The 22,203-nt window shown below is 40.1% G+C and overlaps 1 protein-coding gene across 2 annotated transcripts in view; it reads left to right on the top strand.

Annotated features, from left to right (window-relative positions):
* The window catches only part of ctnna1 (catenin (cadherin-associated protein), alpha 1), an 87,138-nt gene that overhangs the window by 43,931 nt on the left and 21,004 nt on the right, over positions 1-22,203 (top strand). For both annotated transcript variants that reach the window (XM_050041773.1, XM_050041772.1), the window contains exons 8-14: positions 1,979-2,059; positions 2,379-2,531; positions 9,821-9,913; positions 11,706-11,862; positions 12,666-12,866; positions 16,182-16,333; positions 19,841-19,951. In XM_050041773.1, coding sequence (XP_049897730.1) covers positions 1,979-2,059; positions 2,379-2,531; positions 9,821-9,913; positions 11,706-11,862; positions 12,666-12,866; positions 16,182-16,333; positions 19,841-19,951 — 948 coding nt within the window. The remainder of the gene's footprint in view (positions 1-1,978; positions 2,060-2,378; positions 2,532-9,820; positions 9,914-11,705; positions 11,863-12,665; positions 12,867-16,181; positions 16,334-19,840; positions 19,952-22,203) is intronic.

Raw genomic sequence — 22,203 nt, 5'->3', positions numbered from 1 at the left:
CAAAGTGCTTTTGGTAAGTAAGGATTAGGTCAAGTCTTTCACAGGTCAAGTCTTTCACACAAGCCAAGCCAGTCCTTGCTTGTTGAGAACATTGTTTCCAGGGTTACTACAGTTGGTAGCCGTCACTGATGTTAGCCTGTTAAGCCCCAAAAGACATAAATATATGTGGTACTAATAAGAGAATAAAAGCTATACAAATAGTTTCTTCCAGCACGGCTTGATTTTGACAATAGTGGATTAACAATGAATAGAAATCACAAAGACAGATCTATTAAACTTTTCGCTTATTAATGCGGCCACAGAGTGTGATAATAGACAGCATGCCGGCATCCCAAAAAGCAAAAGAGGGTGACGGGTGTGACATGTAACACAGCAGCATAGACGTTGTCAGCGCTTTGTAAACAATAACAATGGCATAATATGGCAATAACAGTAATTGACTGTCCCTGGTATCTGGTGGCTGATCTCGTCCTCTGCTTGGAGGGTAAGGAGCTCCCAGTACTCACTGTTTTCCCAATTTTTTTGGACATTTGACTTATCTGCTAACTGCTGCCAGCTGCTTTTCTGGTGGTGGGTCACACACATAACACATCGTCAAAACATCACACCTGTCCCGTCCATGGACCTGGCTGTCCCTTTCGCCAGACATAGATTCAGGGCTGTTACTACCTCTGATCCTGGCTTAAAGGCAAGACAACTCTGTTTCCCCTGATTGCGAGATTTTACCTTTTTATAAAGATTGGTGAGGTGGAAAAACAGCATGACATTCCTGCCTTAAACATGCAATGTAAAAGGGGCTTTTCTCTCTTTCTCTATCTCTCTGAGCTCAGTATCTATCTCATTAAGAAACTAAGGTATAGGTGTATAGGTTATAGGTTTACTATTATATATTTTGCACTGAGCTGTACAATATTCATGTAAAGAGCTGTGGTGGCAGGACAGCTTGGACAGGATTTGGATAGCCTCTTTTGATCCCTGCATGAATAAAAATTTGAATTAAATGCAGTTTGCAATAGCAGCACTTAAGAGGGTGTGGCGCCCATGAATTATAGCACTGATATAGATGCAAATCAGCTGTTTTTTAACGCAAAGCAGCTGTGCCTTTTACTGATGCACACTTTCAGTGTGTGTATATTATTAATTGAAACTGCTGGCCACTGTTTCTTTGTGTGCTCCACAGTTCACTTGTAATGCTATCAGTTAGGAAATGGTTCCAGTGTTTCAACAGAGGACAATGTGGCACTTTTGACAGCTGGTCCATCACAATGGTTTACAATAAATACAAGGATCCAAAGTGGATCAGGCTGGGTATCTGCAAAACATTAGCTGCACTAAACTGTGAAGATCTCTTTTACCCTTACTTGGACTTTTTACATACAAATAAATGGATTAATGGATGTCTGGTCATTTACACAACTCAACGCATCCCTCATGACACATTCTTAAATAACAAACCAAACGTTCTGATCTATATACCCACCAGCATCTAGCTACACTGTAAGTATATTGACCTCGTGCAGAAAGTTTTTGAAATAATCTTTTTTCATGGCTGACTTTTAATTTTCAAATTTATTTTAATTTCTTACAAAATAAATACAAACATGGCCTCAAATAGCTGTGCTTCTTAGGGTGACTTCAATAACTTGTAATTTTAGGAAGCAAACACAAACAAAGATCCTCGAGGGACTGCTTATTGACATGTAACATTTTAGGTTGTCCAACTACTCTAGTAGTCTTATCGCTAAAAACAAAGAGGAAGAAAGCGAGAGAGATACTCAACTTAAAACTATGAACATTTTTTTAACTGTAAATTCTGAAGCTGTGTTATGTCCGCAGAATTGTTCCTGTAAATTTGCTCTGATCTTTTGGGTTATTACAGTGCATGTTTTATGAGTAGCCATCCACAACAAATATGTTGGAAAAAAGCTCTCACCTCACCAAACTACTGGCTAATACCTCTCCCATGTTCTTGTTTCAGGCTGGAAGGAAGGACAGGAGTGATGCTCTGAACACAGCCATTGACAGGATGACAAAGAAGACCAGAGACCTTCGCAGACAGGTTTGTTTTTTTCCGTCTTGAATTTTTTTTCCTCTCGCTGTGTCTTCAGCACTTAGCTTGCTCACGGAGCTTTTAATGTAATCTATCTATCGATCTATCTATCTATTAATCTATATGTGTGTGTGTGTGTATATATATATATATATATATGTGTGTGTGTGTGTGTGTGTGTGTGTGTGTGTGTGTGTGTGTATATGTATGAATATGGAAGTAAGGTGTTCTATGTAGTGAGTTAAACAAGCTGTACTGGAAATGTCAGTGCATATGCAAAGGGGGATATAATGCCTTTTCTTTTCTTTTTTAATTTTTTACTTCACAGCTGCGTAAAGCTGTAATGGACCATGTCTCTGACTCTTTCCTGGAGACCAACGTTCCCCTCCTGGTCCTGATTGAGGCTGCCAAGAATGGCAATGAGAAAGAAGTCAAGGAATATGCACAGGTGTTCCGTGAGCACGCCAACAAGCTGATCGAGGTAATGTAAGATTTTGGATGCTTTCATAGTCAAAACCTGATGTGACCCAAATACAGAGCATTCATATTTTCCCTGCCCATCCCATCGGTTACATTCGAGCTTAGCTCATAGTAAACATCAGTCGTTATCCAGCTTGTCTGTTCTGTCTCTGACTCTGTTCTCAGAGATTCCCTTGTGATACAATTTCAGGATTATAGCACCTCAGAAAACAACAATCTGGGATCTTTCTTTCCCCTAATGAAAACAAAGACGTAAACATTGAAATTATTTTCTGTGGTTGCTGTCTTTGTCTGGCACTGTGTGCGTGTGTGTCTCTCTCTTTCTCTCACTCTCTGTCTCTCATGCACACGCACGCACACATTTGCAAATAGAAGGTGATTCTAATCTGCTGCTGTGAAGCTATAGTAAGCAGACAGGCAGAGCATTGCTATGTGTGGTTGTATCAACAGATCACATTTTTAAGCAGAACCAGAAGAATGAAACAACCACAACTCAAGAATAAGTGCTACCTCTTGAAAAATGTTGTCCTTGCCACAACAGATTGATGTAGTGCTTCTTATTGGCCGACTCCACATGTGTGCCACAGTGATCCTTACAAAGATAAATATCTTAAAAGGGGCCTTGTGCATTCTGCTTCTTAGCCCCTCTCTGTGGTTGGTCTTATGTCTTAACAGAGGTGCATGTTTTGGGGATGACTGGGATTATTGTCACTCCAGTGCTGTATACATAGCAACAAGAATACAGATACAAGGGGGGCAACAAGCTAACAGAAATCCAGGCTATTTCCTTCAATTTCTTGAATACCTGCGTCCGTCCATCATATGCTGACATTTGAAAGGAACTTCTTCCCAGGGGCAGATGACAATGAGTGTAGCTGGATGGGTTGGCCCAGTATAAACAGGGCAGTATCAGCGTTCACTGGGGAAATCGCTGAAGCATCAGAGGGAAAAGGGGACCACACCGGGGAGTAGACTCGAAGGCCTGAGTGTCAGAAGTGGCATTAAAGCATGACACTGGTGGACTCCCCTAATGCTTGGGCACTACATGTGCTTTTAACACTCGGGTGGGATACACGAAGAAGCACTGCTTTGATTAGATATTACTAATGAATGGCAGTAAAGAGGAAAATGCTTGTTTTAGTTCTTAAAGGCAGTAGGATGTGATGGAGTTATCTCACAATGAACTAGAATACATTAGCATTGAAGTAGGCAGTGTGTGGTGTCAAATTAAGCACAGAATATAAAGGCTGTAAAAGTATATTTTAGCTGCGTGAGTGACAAAAAGAACAAACTGTCCTCAATAGACTGATAAAACGTCAACAATGACTGAGGAAAAAAATGTGCTGTAGATAAACTACTGTACATTTAGTCTATACAACTATACTAGTGGATGATGGTGGCAGTTTTCACTGTCATGTATTTTAATACCTGCCCAGTCTCCAGGTCTGTAAAGTGGCACTAAACTGCTAGCTCAGTCTAATTCTTACTAAAATATTTATCAGCAAAAGTATCTTTTGTCACACATAAATTAGGAACAGTAGTGAAATATCAGAGGAGCACTACTGAATAGCACGTAGGTGCCGTGCTGTTTTATTAGAACTGGCCAAGCTTGAATTCTGATATCTAAATATAATGCATTAAAACGTTTTGCGAGCCCAGTTTAGTTATAAATAAAACTAGAAGGGAAAAGACATTTTCTCCCACGCTGATATGAAAACAGTCAACGGACACAGATGATAGAAGAATCACCTACATAATGCTATTAGTAAACGTTTAAAGCAAACTTGGCTTATATTTTCCCCTTACATAAAAAAGTCTTAGTGTCAAAATCTAATCACACATCTCTGTTTTGCATTAAGGCAAATTTTATGAACACATTGTAATGACATTTCAAGATAATGACGGTGCACACACAAGAAAGGACACGAATGTAGACAGCTGAATTCATCTTAAGGTATGTTCAGATGCTAAGTGAATTGTGGAGGCGCCGTGATTGCATCCAGAGGCAATAAAGAGACAGGAGCAGATGTATCCATGCAGTGATTCATTCTCGTTGTGGTAATCTGAGGCAAAGATGCCTCTGCGTGACTTGAGTGTAGTGATGATGTCATCAGCTAAATTGACAAATGCATGTTTTCTGTAAGCATTGCAGTAACAAATTTCAAGTTTGCGACCTGTTCAGTAACTACCACGGTGGTCTTAGTAGTCGCCAGTGTTGCTTTTTATCATTTTATATCGAATGTTAGCTTTTTTTGGTAGCACTAGCTGATATAATTGCCAAAGTACACAGTCAAGCATTGTATCATTTTCAGGGAAAGATTGCTGTGGAGCAAGCCAACATTAATACAGTTGTCTGAGCAACAGGGAAGCCACAGTAAGACTCTTGATCTTCACCTCTGACTGACATTTCCCTGCACATGCATCAAGAGTCGGTATTGAACGGTGCTGTAAGTTGCTCATGAAAAGAGCCTCTGCCAAATGCTAGAGATGCAAATGAATGGAGTCACAATGTCCAGAGCGAGGAGCGACAAAATGTTTGGTTCATCATCACATAAGGGAATGAATATATTTTAAATGCAGCTGCAGCATGTCCCTGATTCAGAGGAAGAAACAGCTCTGTTTGAATGACATCATGAGTTGTGCATGTGTAGGCTGCCTCAAGGCAAATGGTCCATTAGGTCATACACACATTTGTTTGAAAGCAGCATCATGACTGACCCACATTCACCATTCCTCTAAAACCTAGTATTTATATGATAAAATAAAGCATAATTACAGGTTTGACTGTATTGGACTCATTTGCTTGAAGTGTCAAATCCTGCTGATGCTCTTTTTGTGTAAGCTATCAAACAACACCCTGTAATTGTAATGATGACAAAGTTCACTTCATCTCTAAATGAATTAAATTAAGATTATTTGACCTGGCAACAGCCATTGCCACTACTATAGCCTTTTGCTCTTGGGACTTGAGCTGAAATATTCCACATTGCGTTCATAATCTATTCACTTTGTGTTCAAATGTAGAAACATCTGAAAGGAAACGATGGCAATAAATGTTCATATTGCCATTTGTTACCAAATCCAATGGTTTAGTGTTTCCCCCCCCATATTACTAGGCATCTTTATACAATGAAATGCATCATCTTAAGAATGGGGAAAAAATACACTGAGTTTAGTTTTGCCTTAAGGCCATGTTTTTATAGGTTCTAGGGTGCTCAGGACGATGTGAAGATTTTAGCACTATCAGAGAAACAATGTAGCCTAGAAAACAGTCCAATATATACAGCATTTATAATGTCATCATGTAATGTCTTCTTTGACGCTCTCAACCAGGAAAAGGGATTAGAAATGTTAGTTCGTGTTTTTTAGATGAGTTGATGTTGGTTTTGTCTGCACATTCTGCTTTGATTATGAGCTTTGGAGTGAAAAGACGCTATAAGTCTGAGAGATTTGCAACATGACAAGTGAAGATGCAGAGATGGCTCCGTTGAGGTGTGACCAGTGATCCAGTGGAATAGTGTAATCAGCAGTGGAAACTGCCAGAATATACCAGGGGGGGGACCCTCCTCTGAATTTTAACAGTAAATACCCTTACATAACTCTCATATAATTAGATGTTTTTACATTTCTTTATTTAATAGTATGATAAATATCTCACTATTGAAGTCTAATTCCTTTCCTCCACTGATAGAATAATGGAATACATATATGTTTTTGTTAAAAATAAAATTACATTAGCATAAGCTGAATCCTTCTCAGTTTTCAAGCATGACTTTTGTCAACCTTTTTATTAAGAGTTGCTAAAAAAAGAATTACAGCTACAGATTTTTACCTCTGATTTCATTTAACACAATGATGACATTGCATATTTAGCTTCCAAAACACATTCTCCTCTTTCCCCCGCCTGTCCTCTCTCCTCTCCTGGCAGCCAAGGGGAAATATTTACGATCCGGTATCTAACCCTGTGTGGCTATACCTTCTCGAGCTTTCTGTCTGCATTTTCTTAGCATTTCACAGTTGCCTCATTAAGACGGATACATATTATTTTGCATGATATTCATGACACACTGATTCATTGAACCTGCTTTTATTGCACAATGTTGGAATAATGAGATGGTAGAGGTGCGCGTGTATGTCATCTCATCTATTGAAATGGACATAATATCCATCATGTTACACATAGACTCACACAGAAAGCATTCCTACAATGCAAGTGTGCGATGACGGTAGTTAAAGAGATGGTGTGGTAAAACGGTACACAGTGATAAAGCCCTAAGTATAAAGTTTATAGGACTGTCCTTCCTTCTTGTATCTGCCTCAGCAGCATAATTGAATTACTGGCCCTTATTCATTTCAAGTGATGTGACATGTTAATTGTCGTTGAGTGAAATACATACTGGTGCAGGAGTATAGGTTGGTTTAACTTTGTAGCCGATAAAGCTGTTATTATGCTTTTTCTTTGGAAAGAAAGTAAGAATTAAAACTTCCGCATTTTGATAATTGTTTGCACAGACTTGGTAAACTGTGACTCCCCCTGACACTTTAAATGGTATGGTTACACCATGACAAGTGGAATAGCATTACTTGACTTGAGGGAAGAAATCTTTTTTGTCTGGCTTCCCCCACAGTCCCTTTGTGCTGAAATGGCTGCGCTCCCAGTGGTATCATAGTAAGAGTAAGAGAAAGCTTATGTGAAAGATCATGAAAGTGAAAACACAGGTCTCTCCATAAAGTGCCAGTTTTTCTTTATGTAACCGCTCTCTCACCCCTCCTCTTGGGTTACTGAATGCTCTCCCTGTGGTCCCCGCATGTGTTTGCATAGTGATGTAGGATGTGTTTATATCAATGTTTCAGTGCTTCACCGGTGCAGTGGAATAAGTGCTTCTCATCAGCAAAATTGCTTAGGAATTTTTGAGGTGGGGGGTGGGCATCTTCTTGTAGAATTGAAGAGACTGAGGAGGAGGAGGAGGAGGAGGAGAGGATCTTTCACACTCTCATTCACTCTGCCACTCTTGCAGCCAGTGATGCATTCCACCACCAGTGCTTTAATGGAAAATTCTTTTCATTTATTTATTTATTTTTATACAACCCGGGTCTGATTTTCAAGAATATGCCCCACATTTCTGTGCTTTTATAATAGCATTTTATCTACCAGTTTAAATCTTAAGATGCCAGACCCTAGTAGAGTTCATTAGGGCAAACATGAGCAAGTTTCCCTTCTTATTTTGAAGAGAAAATGATTACAGATATTAAAATGAATACCCCTGCTGTGCATTGTTAACATCCATTTGATCAAAGGCAACTCTCTATTTAAGCTTTGTCCAGTTGAACTTGCATAGTTGTGAATGCATGTGGTGTTTAAATACAGTGTATGATCAAATCTGACAATTCTTTTGCACTCACGTTTATAGTATTATGGTAAAACTAAGGTGATGTTTTCAACCTATATGATATTCTTTAGGGGTGTACTGAATTATCAGCCACACATCAGTATCGGACCATATTTGCCTCGCTGACTGCCACCGGCCTATCGTCAAATAAGATAGCAATCACCGATGGCAGTGGCTGGTGTTATATCTGTTGTGTCACATCAGTTTTGTGCAGGCTAAAAAGCAGGGCTTGTGACTAATGGCGTCCCAGCATCCTGGTGACAGTAAAAACATTTGGGACGAACAGAAATCTTCTTTGGTACGCCTTCACGATGAAAAGACGCAGTAAACTCACCATTGACGCATCAAGGGACACACCCTATTGTTGCCCTGATAATGCTGCATTGTAAGCATCCAGAACAATCTGTGTTGAATTCAGCAGGAGAAGCGCTAGTAAATGTTAGCTGTTAGCAGCCTGTGACCTCAACTAACAGCTTATGAAGGTTGCAATGAGTTACATTATGATGCGTTAAAGCTCTACTCGGTAAAATGAGTATTTGCCAAAGATAAATTAGAATGTTATCATGATGATTTTAAATGTAATCTTTTGACGAGAAACTTCACTAAATACAGTTGTTTGAAAGGGAAATTTGTTGATGTTCTCACAACAATATAAAATAGATATTAGAGAGGGAATTATGACAGCGTATGTATGGTAAAAAGGCGGTTATATTAAAGGTTGTTTCATAAATGTGTATAATTTTGTGCTCATTCAAAGAAAAGTGCCTTGACTGACTTTAAAACTTTTAAGCTATTTCATTCATAATGAAGAGTTCTTAGTTTTCCTGAAACAAAAAGGGGAATAAATACAAAAATCATCAGTGTCCATATGGGCCATATTGTTATTTTAAACATCGCTATCGGCCCAGAATTTTACATTCGGTGCATCCCTAATACTCTTGCAGATTATTTTGTTGCGTGACCCAGATCTCAGTGGTTAAATTAGTGATTAAAATTGAACAGATTGATGGCCAAAGCTACGGAAATAAGATCCAGGTTGTTAAAAAAAACCTTTTCAGTCCTTGTTCCTGCTGTAGTGCAATCAAGAGTTGTTTTTGCCTTTGTAATTGATTATGTTTCAGCACATTTTCTGTCCATTGGATAATCCCACTCTGGCACAGTTTCTCACATCACAGGCATTCTGTTTCAGCATTGTTGCCAACACATCCCTACCAACAAATGGGAATCTTTAAAGTCTCTGACCTAAATTTCTGTGAATATGAGTAGATGCATAATGTTACTCGGGGAGATGCAAGAATATTTAGAAATAATTGTGGGGGAGCTTGATTTGTTGGTCAATACAAGGAAATATACTCACAAACCATAAATGTTGGCAGCCGCAGGGAAGACTTGCTTCGCTCAGCACTCCTGTTCTCACTCGTTTTGAAAGTGTCAGGAATATTTGCCTCTCTGATCCAGGAGCGTAATGGCAATCTGGCAGCCTTGTGATTTAGTCACAGAATAACCACGTCCTTGAGTCACCAGCTACAACTTACATTTACATTCGGAGAAATTGTCTATTTTTTGGGAAACAAATCCAAAAGTTGTATATTATCTACCGGTATTCTTCCACCAGCTTAGCTTTGTTTTCCCTCTCGCTTCTCCTCCCCCCCCCTCTGTGCTCTCATATTGTATCATTTTAGCAGCTTTATAAATTAATCCTCAGCAGTGGGTTTGTATTCCACAGGGATTGGTTGTATTGCAGAGCTGCTCCATTTCTGATAGATAAGTTCATTATGATAGCCTGGGTTAGGGATTCTCCTCTTAAGTTTAATTATGCTTTCTTTGTTTTTCTCCAAATAAGACTGTGTCGGAGTCCCTGTCTGCGGCTAAAATAGATGTGTGTGTGCTTTCTGTTTAGGTGGCCAACCTGGCATGCTCCATCTCCAACAATGAAGAGGGAGTGAAACTGGTCCGCATGGCAGCATCTCAACTGGAAACTCTTTGCCCCCAGGTACCTTGTTGTTTTTGCCTCCAACTTCCACCCATCTCATTGATTGTGCATCTCTTTGAGAGGCTTCCACATTAGCTTTTAATACTCGCACTGGGAGCTGCCAGTATGAAAAATGGAGTTCATACACACAGTGGCTTCACTAATTGCAGTCTAATTAAAATTGCAGCTCCAATGTTTCTTAAAAAAGAAAAAAATTAAGTTCATAATTTTGACATAAAGACTTCAACTAAGGCCTACTTACATGATATCAAGTATTTCATAACTAGATTAGGACAATATTCTACTTTTTGCAATTGTTACATCTTGATTGGGTTAACAAATTAATTCCAAAGTCAGAGTTGGCTAATGCAAATAATAGACCTTGCTTTCTTTTCTTTTAAATCAGGGTGGTGTGAATACACTGTAGTCTAATATCTTTCAGTGCTGTGATTCTGCATTTGTGCTAGAGGTGCTGGAGTGAACTGGACACAAAACTGTGTGTGGGTGTTGTCTTTCTTCTCACAGTGTATTCATTTTTAACAATAATAGAATTAAATAGAATATGGAAAATAGTCACAAACATGCCACACAAAAAGAGGCATATTTAGAGATAATGATAATGATAATGAGTTGCCAGCGCAGCGACATGGACGTGATCCCCCACTGGTTTCCCACCTGATTTTTGTTGTTTGTTGGAACATACAACCATGCCAAATGCAACACAACTTGGAATTGAATTCCAGGACTCTGTGCTTGCAAGGTAGAAATTTGCCCCTGCACAACCTGTTTACCCCCCTCCCCCGATATCAAGAGGTTCTGCACACAACAGAGGAATAAAATACTGACAGAGTATGTCTCTAAAGGCCAATTAGAGTCATATGAATTAAATTACAAGAACAGTGCATGATACAAGTCAGGGCGCTCTGTTTACATGGAGCAGCTCACTTTGTTAGATTGTGAAACAAATACATTAGATAAAGACAATGGGAAAATTGAAACAAGTGAAGTACAATGGAAAGTTAAACTGTTGTGGTTCTTTATAGTGACAGTGTTTTTGTTTTTATGTGAGCGCATTGATTCACACACTTCCTGAGCCCCCACTTCAAATCTCTTCCATGTGCTGGACTCTTTGAACACCATTGGGTCTGTCATTTTACCCCAGTAATTACTGAATGAGCTGTGCCTCTAGCTAGCTCCCAGCAGACCTGGGTAGTGAACGGTGCAGTAGCAAAATTAACCCGTGGACCGACATCTGTGACCGGTCAAACTGTTCTTGGCGGTTAACTGATCAATGGTTAACTGTTGACATCCCTAGTTTAGGAGCATAATTATACGTATCAGAGACAACTTTATGATTTGAATTTCACATACACTACAGTGGATAAAGGGGCGGATATAGGAAAAACTTCAATACCTCAAGTCTTGTTATCCATGTGTCCATCATTGAGCCCATCTTTTCATACCACTTACCATTTTAACTACCAGTCCCTCATCTGTACCTCTGAGTGTTGCCAGCTTGCCCCTCTATGCTGCCACCGCTCCTTTTAATCTCATCTAATGACTCCCATTCATCCTGAGCTTTGATATTCACAGATGTTTCTTCCCCAAAAACAAGCAGCTATTAGTTTTATTTCATTCAATCCTTCAAAACACTCAGTGTCTATAATCACTCCCAGGAATGAATTGGCTTCATGCTGCAGTCCCAACATTGGGGTGGGAGAGTAGGGGGCTTCGTGCAATCAACCTATGCTAATGTTGTGGCTGAGGGCTATGCTGTAATGGAGCTTTAATGGCTGTAATTGGGTGATTACAGGTGATTAATGCAGCGTTAGCCCTTGCTGCCAAGCCCAACAGTAAGGTGGCCCAGGACAATATGGATTTGTTCAAGGAGTCGTGGGAGAAGCAGGTCCGTGTCCTCACCGATGCTGTTGATGATATAACATCAATTGATGACTTCCTTTGTGTTTCTGGTGAGTGGCCGTCATTTGCATTTCATATCCATGCAGCAACAAAATAAATGTTTCATACTGTTGGAATGATCATTGATGGTTTGTGATTTTTTTTTTTTTTTTTTAATGTGAAAACAATGCACTGTTGATTGGCTGACAGCGCTTTTGGTTTGTATTAAGATAAATTTGCACGGAGCACTTAAGACCATTCTTAAGAGGAGGTAAAAACGGCTGTAAAGTATCTGTGGTATTAGTCTTTTCTGATGAGAGCCATACATACAGAGGCTGATTAGGCTCTACAGAGAAAAGCACTGAAGCATCAGCAGCACTACGTCTGAAATTGACATCCTGTCACGTGTGTTAAAGCGCACAAATGGTTTGTCGGGCATAGCCTTAAAGAGTTCTCGTTAAGCATTAAGTAGAGTGACTTCTCTCACCTCCAGCCAAGGACAGACTGTAATTTACACAGTGGACATTTGCATTTTACAGGCTCCCCATTAATAAGCAGACTGAGAATTTGTCTTCGGCCCTCCCCATCCTACACTAGAGTTTCCCAGTGGCCCTCTTAATTTGAGGTCTATGCAAACACAGAATGAAGGCTGAGGGTTCCCTGACTCTATGCATTTTCTTATTATTACTCATATAAACATGCTCCATCATTGAGTAAAGCATGTCTTGGATGGAAAAAAATTAAAATACTGTCCTAAGTTAAACTTCCTCTCTAACCACTTTGCATACAGGCAGGCTGATGGCATATTTGGATTAAAGTGTTTGAGTAATACAAAGTGTACACTACTAACTGCAACATTGTTTTATGTCCCCAGAGAACCACATCCTGGAGGATGTGAATAAGTGTGTCATCGCTCTGCAGGAGAAGGATGTTGATGGTTTGGATCGTACTGCTGGGGCTATTCGAGGCCGTGCTGCCAGAGTCGTCCATGTGGTCACTTCTGAAATGGACAATTATGAGCCTGGAATCTACACAGAGAAGGTTTTGGAGGCCACCAAGCTCCTCACTGACACAGGTATTGCAGAAACTGGATCATGTGATGAGCCAAAGAATAGTCAACAGCCAAAAGACTGCATTTACATACATGTAGATGATTTAATTATAACAGAGAATTCAGATGATTACAACTGTCTTTCACACAGCAGGATTACTCTGAGTCATTGTGGCATGTTTTGCCCTAGTCTTAGCTGTTTTGTTGTTTTGACTCTGCACATTAGCAAGAAAAGGAGACACTATGCTTTATATTAATATAACTTGTGTGATGAGAAACTTTCCTACCTTATTTCTTATCGATTCTGAAAGCGTCTCTGTCAGTAAGGCAGGCATGGTGGACATTGCCAGCCTTCCTTGAGTTTTTTGCTAATTGTTGATTTCTCATTATGAATTCAGCATGTGTAAAATTATCTGAACCCATCTGTCTTTTGTGGTATTGTGTCCACTTTATGCCTAAAACAGTGCCTTATGTTAGTTTTTGTGTAGTCTGATTCATCCAAAGTAGATTGTGGGTATAAACCTGCCATCGCCCCACTATTCCAGCTGGCATCCTGACAGGGCTAGGTGGAGTTGATATGCCACATCTTTTGATCCTGGCAGCGGCATGCACCAGTGACAGTGACTTCACCAATATACTCATCAGTTCAACTTCAAATCAGCTTCTGTAATATCATCATAATAATGTTCTACAAGAGCCACATACAGCTAGCAAATCTTCTGTGGTTTAAACAGGTCCAATTAGCTAAAAAAAAAAATATCAGTAAAGGTCTTTTGCAAAGAATTAGTGGTTTTTATGACATTGCTCGCCTCCCCAAATGTCCACCAAACCTACACTATTCTGCAAAGGCATCATTGTTGCATCCTGGGTTTAGCCCTGCCCAAGACGATTGTGATTGGTTTAAAGAAATACAAACAAGCCAAAGCATTTCTCTGCCCAGTAGCATAATGATAATGTGTGCTTCCAGACCTTTCTCTAGCACTGGCGTATGGGATAGGTCTGGCTTCACGAGTCGGGTTTTGCTTTTTAAGCCTTAGTTACAGCTTTTGTCTTTCCTGTGACTGCTGTTTCAACTTTGAATGTTATTGGCATTTTAAAAAAAAGCAAAACATTTTTCTGATACCTCCAGAATTGTCTTGTAAAGTGCAATTTTCTGTTCAGAGAAGTTGAGGCTTGTTTTCTGCCCTTCCCTGTATTTATTATGAATGCTGCATTGTGAGATCCAACCATCCTGACTCAACTGACACTACTAATCTGCACAGCCGGCACTGTTCAGTTGTCAGATAGCCCTGAATATCTTAACCCAAGTTATATCATAGAAGTTGTGTTTGCCTGCATTTTGTGCTATATCATTATCAGCCTGCTTGTGTGAGCTGTGTTAGCTTCCATCAGTACCAAGCTAACAAGATGGCAGAGCGATTTGTCGGTTGTCAGATTTGGAAACGGCTTGGTCCTCTCGAGGGTGGGCCCATTAAAAATCAGGAAATGCAGGCTGTAGCTCAAGCAGGATTTCTTCTGTGAGCTCTGGAGACAGACTGTCGTGAGACTTTTTGTCAGATTTTCTCATGTCGGTGCAACAATAAAGTGATGGAATTCAGGTTCAAACTCAACAGAGGTGCTCTTTAATGTAGAATTTCTACTCTGACATGCACTGTCATCTGTGTGACAAATATAGGCAAGTATTTGTGCATGTAACCTTGCAAGAATTTTACATCTTTTATAGGTAGACTCGGGGTCAAGTTTCAGAGACTTACATCAAAAGAATATCAAAAGAATTTGGATTTCATAAGTCAGGGTGTCATTTCGTAGGTTTGAATGCTTTCTGACTCAACGTCAAAATAGATTTTCCTTTCATTTGTCATTAATTTGAAAATAAAAATAACAGGTATGTAAATGCCTGGGTATGTATTGTGCATTTATTAAGAATCCTAGTTGTAAGAAGCAAACTACATTGACAAATCCAAAGCATGACTGTATTTCACCACACACTAGAATAATAAAAAACCTAATCTTTGTCTCAATTAGATGGCTGACTGAATAAAAAATATTAAACACAGTGAAAAACTCCCCAAGTTGTCTACAGGTTATCTCTTTGAAAAACATTATGTGAGCTAATGTTTTATATTTAATGGATTTAGTAGAAGGATTGTGCCACTGAGAAAAAAGATGCGACTGAGAGTTGGCGGAGTTCATTAGCTGTACGTTTGACACAAATGACAGTGCATTGTTTCTGCTTTTTGTCTTTGAATGTGATGTGAATTGAAAGACTCATCAGTAATAGGTTGAGGGAAGTGATCGCTGCCACTGTAATAATCACAGTACTACCAGATTCTCAGCTCTCTCTTTGACATCATTTCCACCCAGAAGCCTGCAGGTTATGAACGTTCTGCAAGCACAAAACCAAATCCTCTTTCTTATTTCTTTCTCCTGCTGCTCTCGGCCTCCACATCTGCATCCTTACATGCACGCCTCTCCCATGAAGGCCCAGCTGAATCCTAAATACTGTATTTGAAATACTATTAATGCAGATGTGCTGGAGAGCCCTCTGGAGCTGTTATTATATCGTCAATGGGGCAAAGTACAAGCCTGCTGGGAGAGCTTTGTGAAACCTTCTGTTGGAAAACTCTTTTATGCTAAATCTGGAATCTATTCCCTTGAGCATTTTGTTCCCTATTTCTCATGCAACCCAAGAAGGCTGTAAGTAACCAGACCAACAGTGCAAAATTCCATCTGTCAAAGCTGAATGTAATGACTACACTTTTTAATTAATCATTCAGAGGCCACTATCTTCACTGGCACACTAAGAGAAACCTCCTTAGTTTTTTTTTTTTTTTTTAACAGAACAGAACCAGACCTTATTAGTATCTTTGAGGGGATCATTTATAATAATCTCAAATATAATTTCCTCAGAAGACTGATTGCATTGACGTTTTATGTCAAGTAGCTTTTGATAACCTGCAATCTCAGGAGAAATGTCATAGATATGGAGTGGTAAGGAAGCTGAGCAGAGGCACCATGCACTGGGAAATTCTCACCTCTGTGCAAATGCTTTCACAAACCCACTGGCTCTGTATTTGTGTTGGAGATGGTAGCCAGACAGTTTTTTTCCAACATGTAGCTCGCTCTGTGTTCATTTTTTTTTTTTTTTTTTTTTTTTTTCAGCTATTCATGTGATAAAATACATGAATAGTCAAGGTTCGTGCTTGCTGTCTGCTCTGTTATGCCATGCTTACTTTAGTAATGTGCCTTCCTTCACTTTGTGCTTTTTGGAGTAGATCCTCATCAGTATTGTTTTTCTCCCTCCTTCCTTCCTCCCACCCTTCATCTCACCTTCAACAGTCATGCCACGGTTCACAGAGCAAGTGGAGTCTGCAGTGGAGGCCTTGAGTGCAAACCCCTCTCAACCTGTGGATGAGAATGAGTTCATTGATGCGTCCCGTCTGGTGTATGATGGCATTCGCGACATTCGCAAGGCTGTCCTCATGATCCGAGTAAGTCCCACTGTTTTTTGTTTTTTTTCCCTGCTCCTGCAGCATACTTGATTTTCACCGGGCCATGAGCTTAAAAACAAATATTTTTTGTTCTCCTCCCTGTTCTGTATTAAATCTAGACAGTGCGAGTGCAACCTTTTCCTCACTAGAGCATTGGACACGGTTGAAACTGTCAGGAGTAAATAAATGCTGTTCCACTTCAGCATGTTTTCTCATGTAAAGAAAGGTTTGCCTTTGGCCACATTAAAAAGCTGTAACCCCTTGAAAACCACACAAGCTCTGAGTAAAGGTGGAAATTCATTTACCATGGGAAGCATTCATTTGATGAAGTTTAATTTAAAACATTTCAACAGAAGCCATCTAATCCACAGCTTTGTGAGAGTCCTTGGTTATTGTAGTGTAATGTAATGTAATTATATCTACTATATGGCCATTGGTGTGTGCACGAGATGGTGTTTTTAATGGTATGTGAGAAACTGTATATGCGTGCAGTCCAAGAAGCCAATGATTAACTTGTCTCATGCAAGAGCAGACCTAATTGACCAGACTTGCAATCTAGTGCAACAACAGCCCTAGTTGTCTGTGGGTTAATGGCCTTTGCTTGAGTAGAACTATAACTGAGACAGATGGTAGTTGGGTACCTAATTGACTGACAATGAGCTAACAACAAAACCCGCCCCAGTTATAAAAAGAAATGGATAGTTCTTAAGGCTTTATAGTATAACTAGTTTGACTACTCAACGCTGCCAAATTAGATTTTGTGTATATTAAGCAGTGGATTTGTTTAAACGGCATCTCATGTGTAGCAGTACCTAATTATGTATTTACTACGTGGAGATACAATGTGCTGGTTGGTTGTATTATGCCATCTTCCATTATTTTCAACACTTTAGTCTTTTGAATTGGAATCATTAGTCTTGACAGCACATTTTGTGTTGACAGTGGTGCTCCAAAACTGTGCCTGGGCTCCCATGAATAATGCTGCTCAGACAGACAAGAACCAAATGAGAGAGGGGCCATTATGCAGTATTTGCATTATAATAAGCAATTGATTTAAGACGGAGGTTTTAATTAGCATTCTTGAGTTGGACTGCGAGCCAGAGAACTACATTCACTTTCCATCTGCCCCAGCTCCACTCTTGTTATCCAGATTGATTAAGCTGTTAACATTGGGCCTGTGGGGCGGGCTGCGCGCTACCTGGTAGGTGTGTAGGTGTGTGCACGTGTGTTAAAAATAACAGAGGATTTATGAAAAATCTTGCTTATTTATAATTTATCCGTGAGATTTATTCTGCCATTCTGAACTGTGAGCAGATGATGAGACTCAACTCAAATGTCATCCATTATCTTATAAAGGTAAATTATGCAGTTCCCCCTGGGTGATGCCAGAATTTTTTTGATCAGGTGCATGAGGTAATCATCACATTTATGGTGTTTATTCAGCAGGAAGTGCCTCAGCTGCTTAGCTGGGTAGTTATGGCATTTCCAGCAGCATCTGCACAGCAGTCTACTTAAGCTCACTCTTAATTGCTGTTGTTTGTAATAAGATTAGACAAGTGTATCAAAAACAATAATTTCTATCTAGAAGAACTGTTTGCTTGGCTGAACTGTCGTTCAATAGCATAGTTTACATGTGAAACTGGGCATGTTCTGCTCTGAGTCTAAATAAATATGAAATATTACAGATCAGCTGAGTTGAGCACTATGAGACAACTTCTCTAGAGGGTATATCCAAACACACACACGCACGTGTTTGCACGCTTGCTGCCCAGCCATCTTTCTAAAAACCCTCACGTGCATGCGCGGCACAGTGGCCCACTCTGTAAATCAGAACAGACAAGTGTGTGGCTGGGGCTGCTTAGGACAGACAAGTCTTTAACCTCAGTAAGTGGTGCACAGGCAGCCTATGTTGGACATCTCTCGGATATTTGACAAGCGGACAGAGCCTTCTCCCCACCTACAGCGACATAAGAGAATATACCTCCCAGACATCAAACTGTCTCAAAGTCAGGGAGCTGCTGACAGCGAGATACAGGGGGCAGCTGTCGTTACCTTATGATTTGTGCAGTGCGTCATGGCCCAAGGTGATTTTGCTGGCTCTGTCCTTAAAAAAACCCTGCTCTACTCACAGACGCTATAAGAAAAATGTCACAAAGAGAATTGCAAAGGGCAATTTTACTGTTGGACTGTCTTGTCCACATCTACATCAGCAGACACAAATACCAGATAACACCAAAGCCTACTTTCTAGAGTTGTCACAATACTGTAATTTCAGCTCTCTCCCTGTCCTCTCCCGACTGTTACACTTCAAAAAGCATGCGGCCATATGTGCCATACAGAGACAATACAGGTGGAACTAGATGTTTCAGTTTTCAGACTGTGTAGAGTGTGAACATTACAAAATTAAATATTGATTAACATATTTTACCACAGCATGAAAAACAGTATTAAAATTTCAGTTGCTGTGCCAGTAGTACCACCTCAACAAAACCCCTTTTAATTAAACTGCAGGCTATTGTTGTCACTTCTCTACAGTAGTGTCCCATTGGGTGCCCACCACGGGTTATCATTTCTGAGCCTCCCACATTCACAGGTTATCTGTTGCACAGGCCACAGCAGGTGATATCTCTGCCCCACTGAGCAGCATTGTCTGGGTTGAAAGAGATGCCTATGAGTCACTACAGCTTTGTATCTGAAACCATACCCCCATTCCCTTGAGAACAAGAGCATCTCTACATTTCATAAAGCAGTGTAAGGTTGTTCAGAGACCTTCAGCTATTTTTAGACATGAGGGCTCCAAATCCATTACAGAAGGGAGGTATTGAGACAGCTGGATAAGCACAAGTAGCGGCACAGGCGTGATAATGCACCTTTATCTGTCCACATCATCTCTCCTGTGCCCATATCGCCACCAAATACATTTTCCTGTCAATCAGTATTGTATTTTGCCTTAAGCGTGACCTGTTGAGATAGAAATTCTTTTGAATATTAATATTTACAGAAAAAAAATACTTGCTTGTAGCTTGTTTTGCATTCAAAGCCAAGGCAGAGGTGAACGATCGGAGATGAAGTAGCAACACTCGTGAAGAGCACAAGTCATGCCTCACCCGCCTTTCTGCAGATAGCAGCGACAGATGGGACGCCGAAGCATTTTGCTCCCAATATGTTTCATACCAGCTTGTACCTTCATTTTCCCTCTCAAAATGCACAGGCAGCACATTACACTTGATTTACAAATTCATTTAGAGTTTACAGTTTCTTCTACCAAGCTATGGGGAGGAAGACATTTATCTGGTGCTGCCCTGGCTGGCAGCGTCAAGGCATTTCTCATAGATAGTAAGCAGGTTGGTTATTTGATAGTGTTCAAAAGAGTGTAGTATGCCAATATTATTTTTTGTTCTTCGCTTACACCTAACTGCCTCTCCTGACCTTTTTCCCTTGTTTCTTCTCCCCACCTTTCTTGTCTCCTCCTTTGCCCCGTTCTCCTTCTCTGTCGATCCATTACAGACTCCAGAGGAGCTGGACGACTCCGACTTTGAGACCGAAGACTTTGATGTTCGCAGCAGGACCAGTGTGCAGACAGAGGATGACCAGCTCATTGCTGGGCAGAGTGCACGGGTAAGATGTCCATCAATTTTTGTTGTATTTACAAACATTCCTGAGTCTCATCTTCTGCCTTTAAAACCCTTGGTTGTAAGATATGATGAGAAATATGAGATATGTGCGAAGGAAAAACGCATATACATATTAAAAGTACACACATTTATGTTTTTTGATAATGTCCATAGCAGATTGCAGTGACTAGTGCCCCACAGAACAGAAGCGTACTTGAAGATGATCACATGCTTTGGACATTGAGTTGAATAATGTTTGACAACGCATTAGAGAAAAAATGTTATCACTTGCCTTGTACAATACACGGTTCAGAATACTGCATAATCAGAAGAGCAATTTGATATCTCATTCATAAGGCTGTAGTCTCGCTCCCCAGACCTTTCTCAAGAAAAGAAAGGTCTGGCTGGGCCGACTCTCACTTTGAGATTGGAGGAAAAAACGCCCCGGCTGCTTGTACTTCTTTCAACCAATCATAATTGTTCTGAGCGGTGCCAAAGCAACAGTGCGCTTGCAAAAATATTGCCGGGGGGAAACAGGTTTTGGTGTAACACGCCCACAAAAATATCACCTACAGGACGCGAACCATGGCAGAAAAATGGCTACATCCCCGCAAGATCAAACACCGCAAAAGTTAGTAAAGGACGTGTTGAAAACGGTTGAAAACTGCTACACAACCGGAGGTGGTAGGGCGGGACTTCAGCGGGTGGCTCGTTCCGCCCAATGAGAGGCTGATCTCTGCAGCAAACTTCCGCCCACTCAGACTAATAATGCTGTAGCTTTTGAAATAACAAGATTAATCAATGGTCCTTTTGTAACAGTGCGCTCATGTTAATGTTGTCAGAGACACTGCTTTCTGAAACACTACTCACATACTTACTGTTAACAGGTCACAGAAAGTTGGCTTAATGCCACCATAACTAACTTGACCCAAAGTTTTCCTCATACAAGTCTTGTTTACAACTGTGTCTCACTTCCTGTGTTAAACAGTTGTTAACCACAATTCAAAGATGTTAAGTAAGTTCTCGTCTTTAAAAGATACTTCAGCCTCTGGTCCTACAACAGACTGTGTATCTGTCCATGATGTCTTCATTCCCTCTGGCTTCAGCCCTTATGACTCTGATGAGAGGAGAAACGCAGCAAATTATTATTTTCAGTATTAAATGCTCAGAATTTCTCAAATTTCAATCATCTATGCCATCTGTTTTGTTTATTTTTTATTTTATATTCAAATATCAGGCCCCAGTCTGAACCAGTGGGTTTGCGTTGGTGGTTGATATATTGAAGGTTCAGAGACTCTCAGCAGATAATAAGTCAGCTATGTTTTGCCCTCGTCATAGAGGAGGGGAATTAAAATGTTTAAAAATACAGATTAATAAATGAATCTCAAATAGCCCTAATGGTGGAGTGATCCATTAGTACATTTACATGCTGTTTGTTTGTTTTTGTTTTGTTCACCAATGATTATGTGGCTGTTTCACTATGTAGGGGCTTTTTATCTTTGCACGGCCTTGAACTGCTTTATTCAAGCTTAGTTGACTCTAGAGAGAGAGTCCTATTTACCAGTAATGGAATGAACGCTTGTGCGATGATATTCGATTTCCTGCTCTTAAGCGTCTGCCCACTTTGGCCTCACAAGCTCATTCATTGAATGTCTGATTGCCTGTTTGGAAACTGCCCTTTAACCATCAAGCCCAGGAGGATAGCTAGAGATGGTGCTAAACACATTTGCACATGATATTAAGTACCGCTAAACAAATGCCCTTATATTGATCTTCGTCAGTGGCCGGAGGCACAGGGTTCAATAGATGTATATTTTTTCCGTAAGATGTCACATAATATTACTTAGCGGCCGTGAACCTCCTTTTGAACCCAGCTTTTGTAGTTGAAAAAAAGATTACAGTCCTCACTTAACCTGGGCCAATCAGCGAAATGTCCATCTTAGAGCACTGGTGGTGATGACATTTATTTACAGAGAGGACATGAAGCAATTCTTGTAGTCATTTTTCAGTCTTAAGACTTCATTCCTACATGCTTAGTATGCATTTTGATAGATAAAATTCAACACTATCAGTGAAAAAACAAGCGACTGACCTAATAAATATATACTCAACCCTGTAAAATGTAATGCAACCCAATACAAGAGCTCAGCTATGAATTCTGCCATTACAAAGAAACACAATTCCGTAGAACGCAGTTGAGTACAACACCACCAACTCCAACTTCAATAAGAAACATCCAATGGAACACTTCTAGGA

The sequence above is a fragment of the Epinephelus moara genome, chromosome 4 (assembly GCF_006386435.1).
Source record: "Epinephelus moara isolate mb chromosome 4, YSFRI_EMoa_1.0, whole genome shotgun sequence".
Taxonomy (NCBI): Eukaryota; Metazoa; Chordata; class Actinopteri; order Perciformes; family Serranidae; genus Epinephelus; species Epinephelus moara.
Note: the sequence above shows the minus strand (reverse complement) of the source record. Positions and strands in the feature narration are given on the sequence as shown.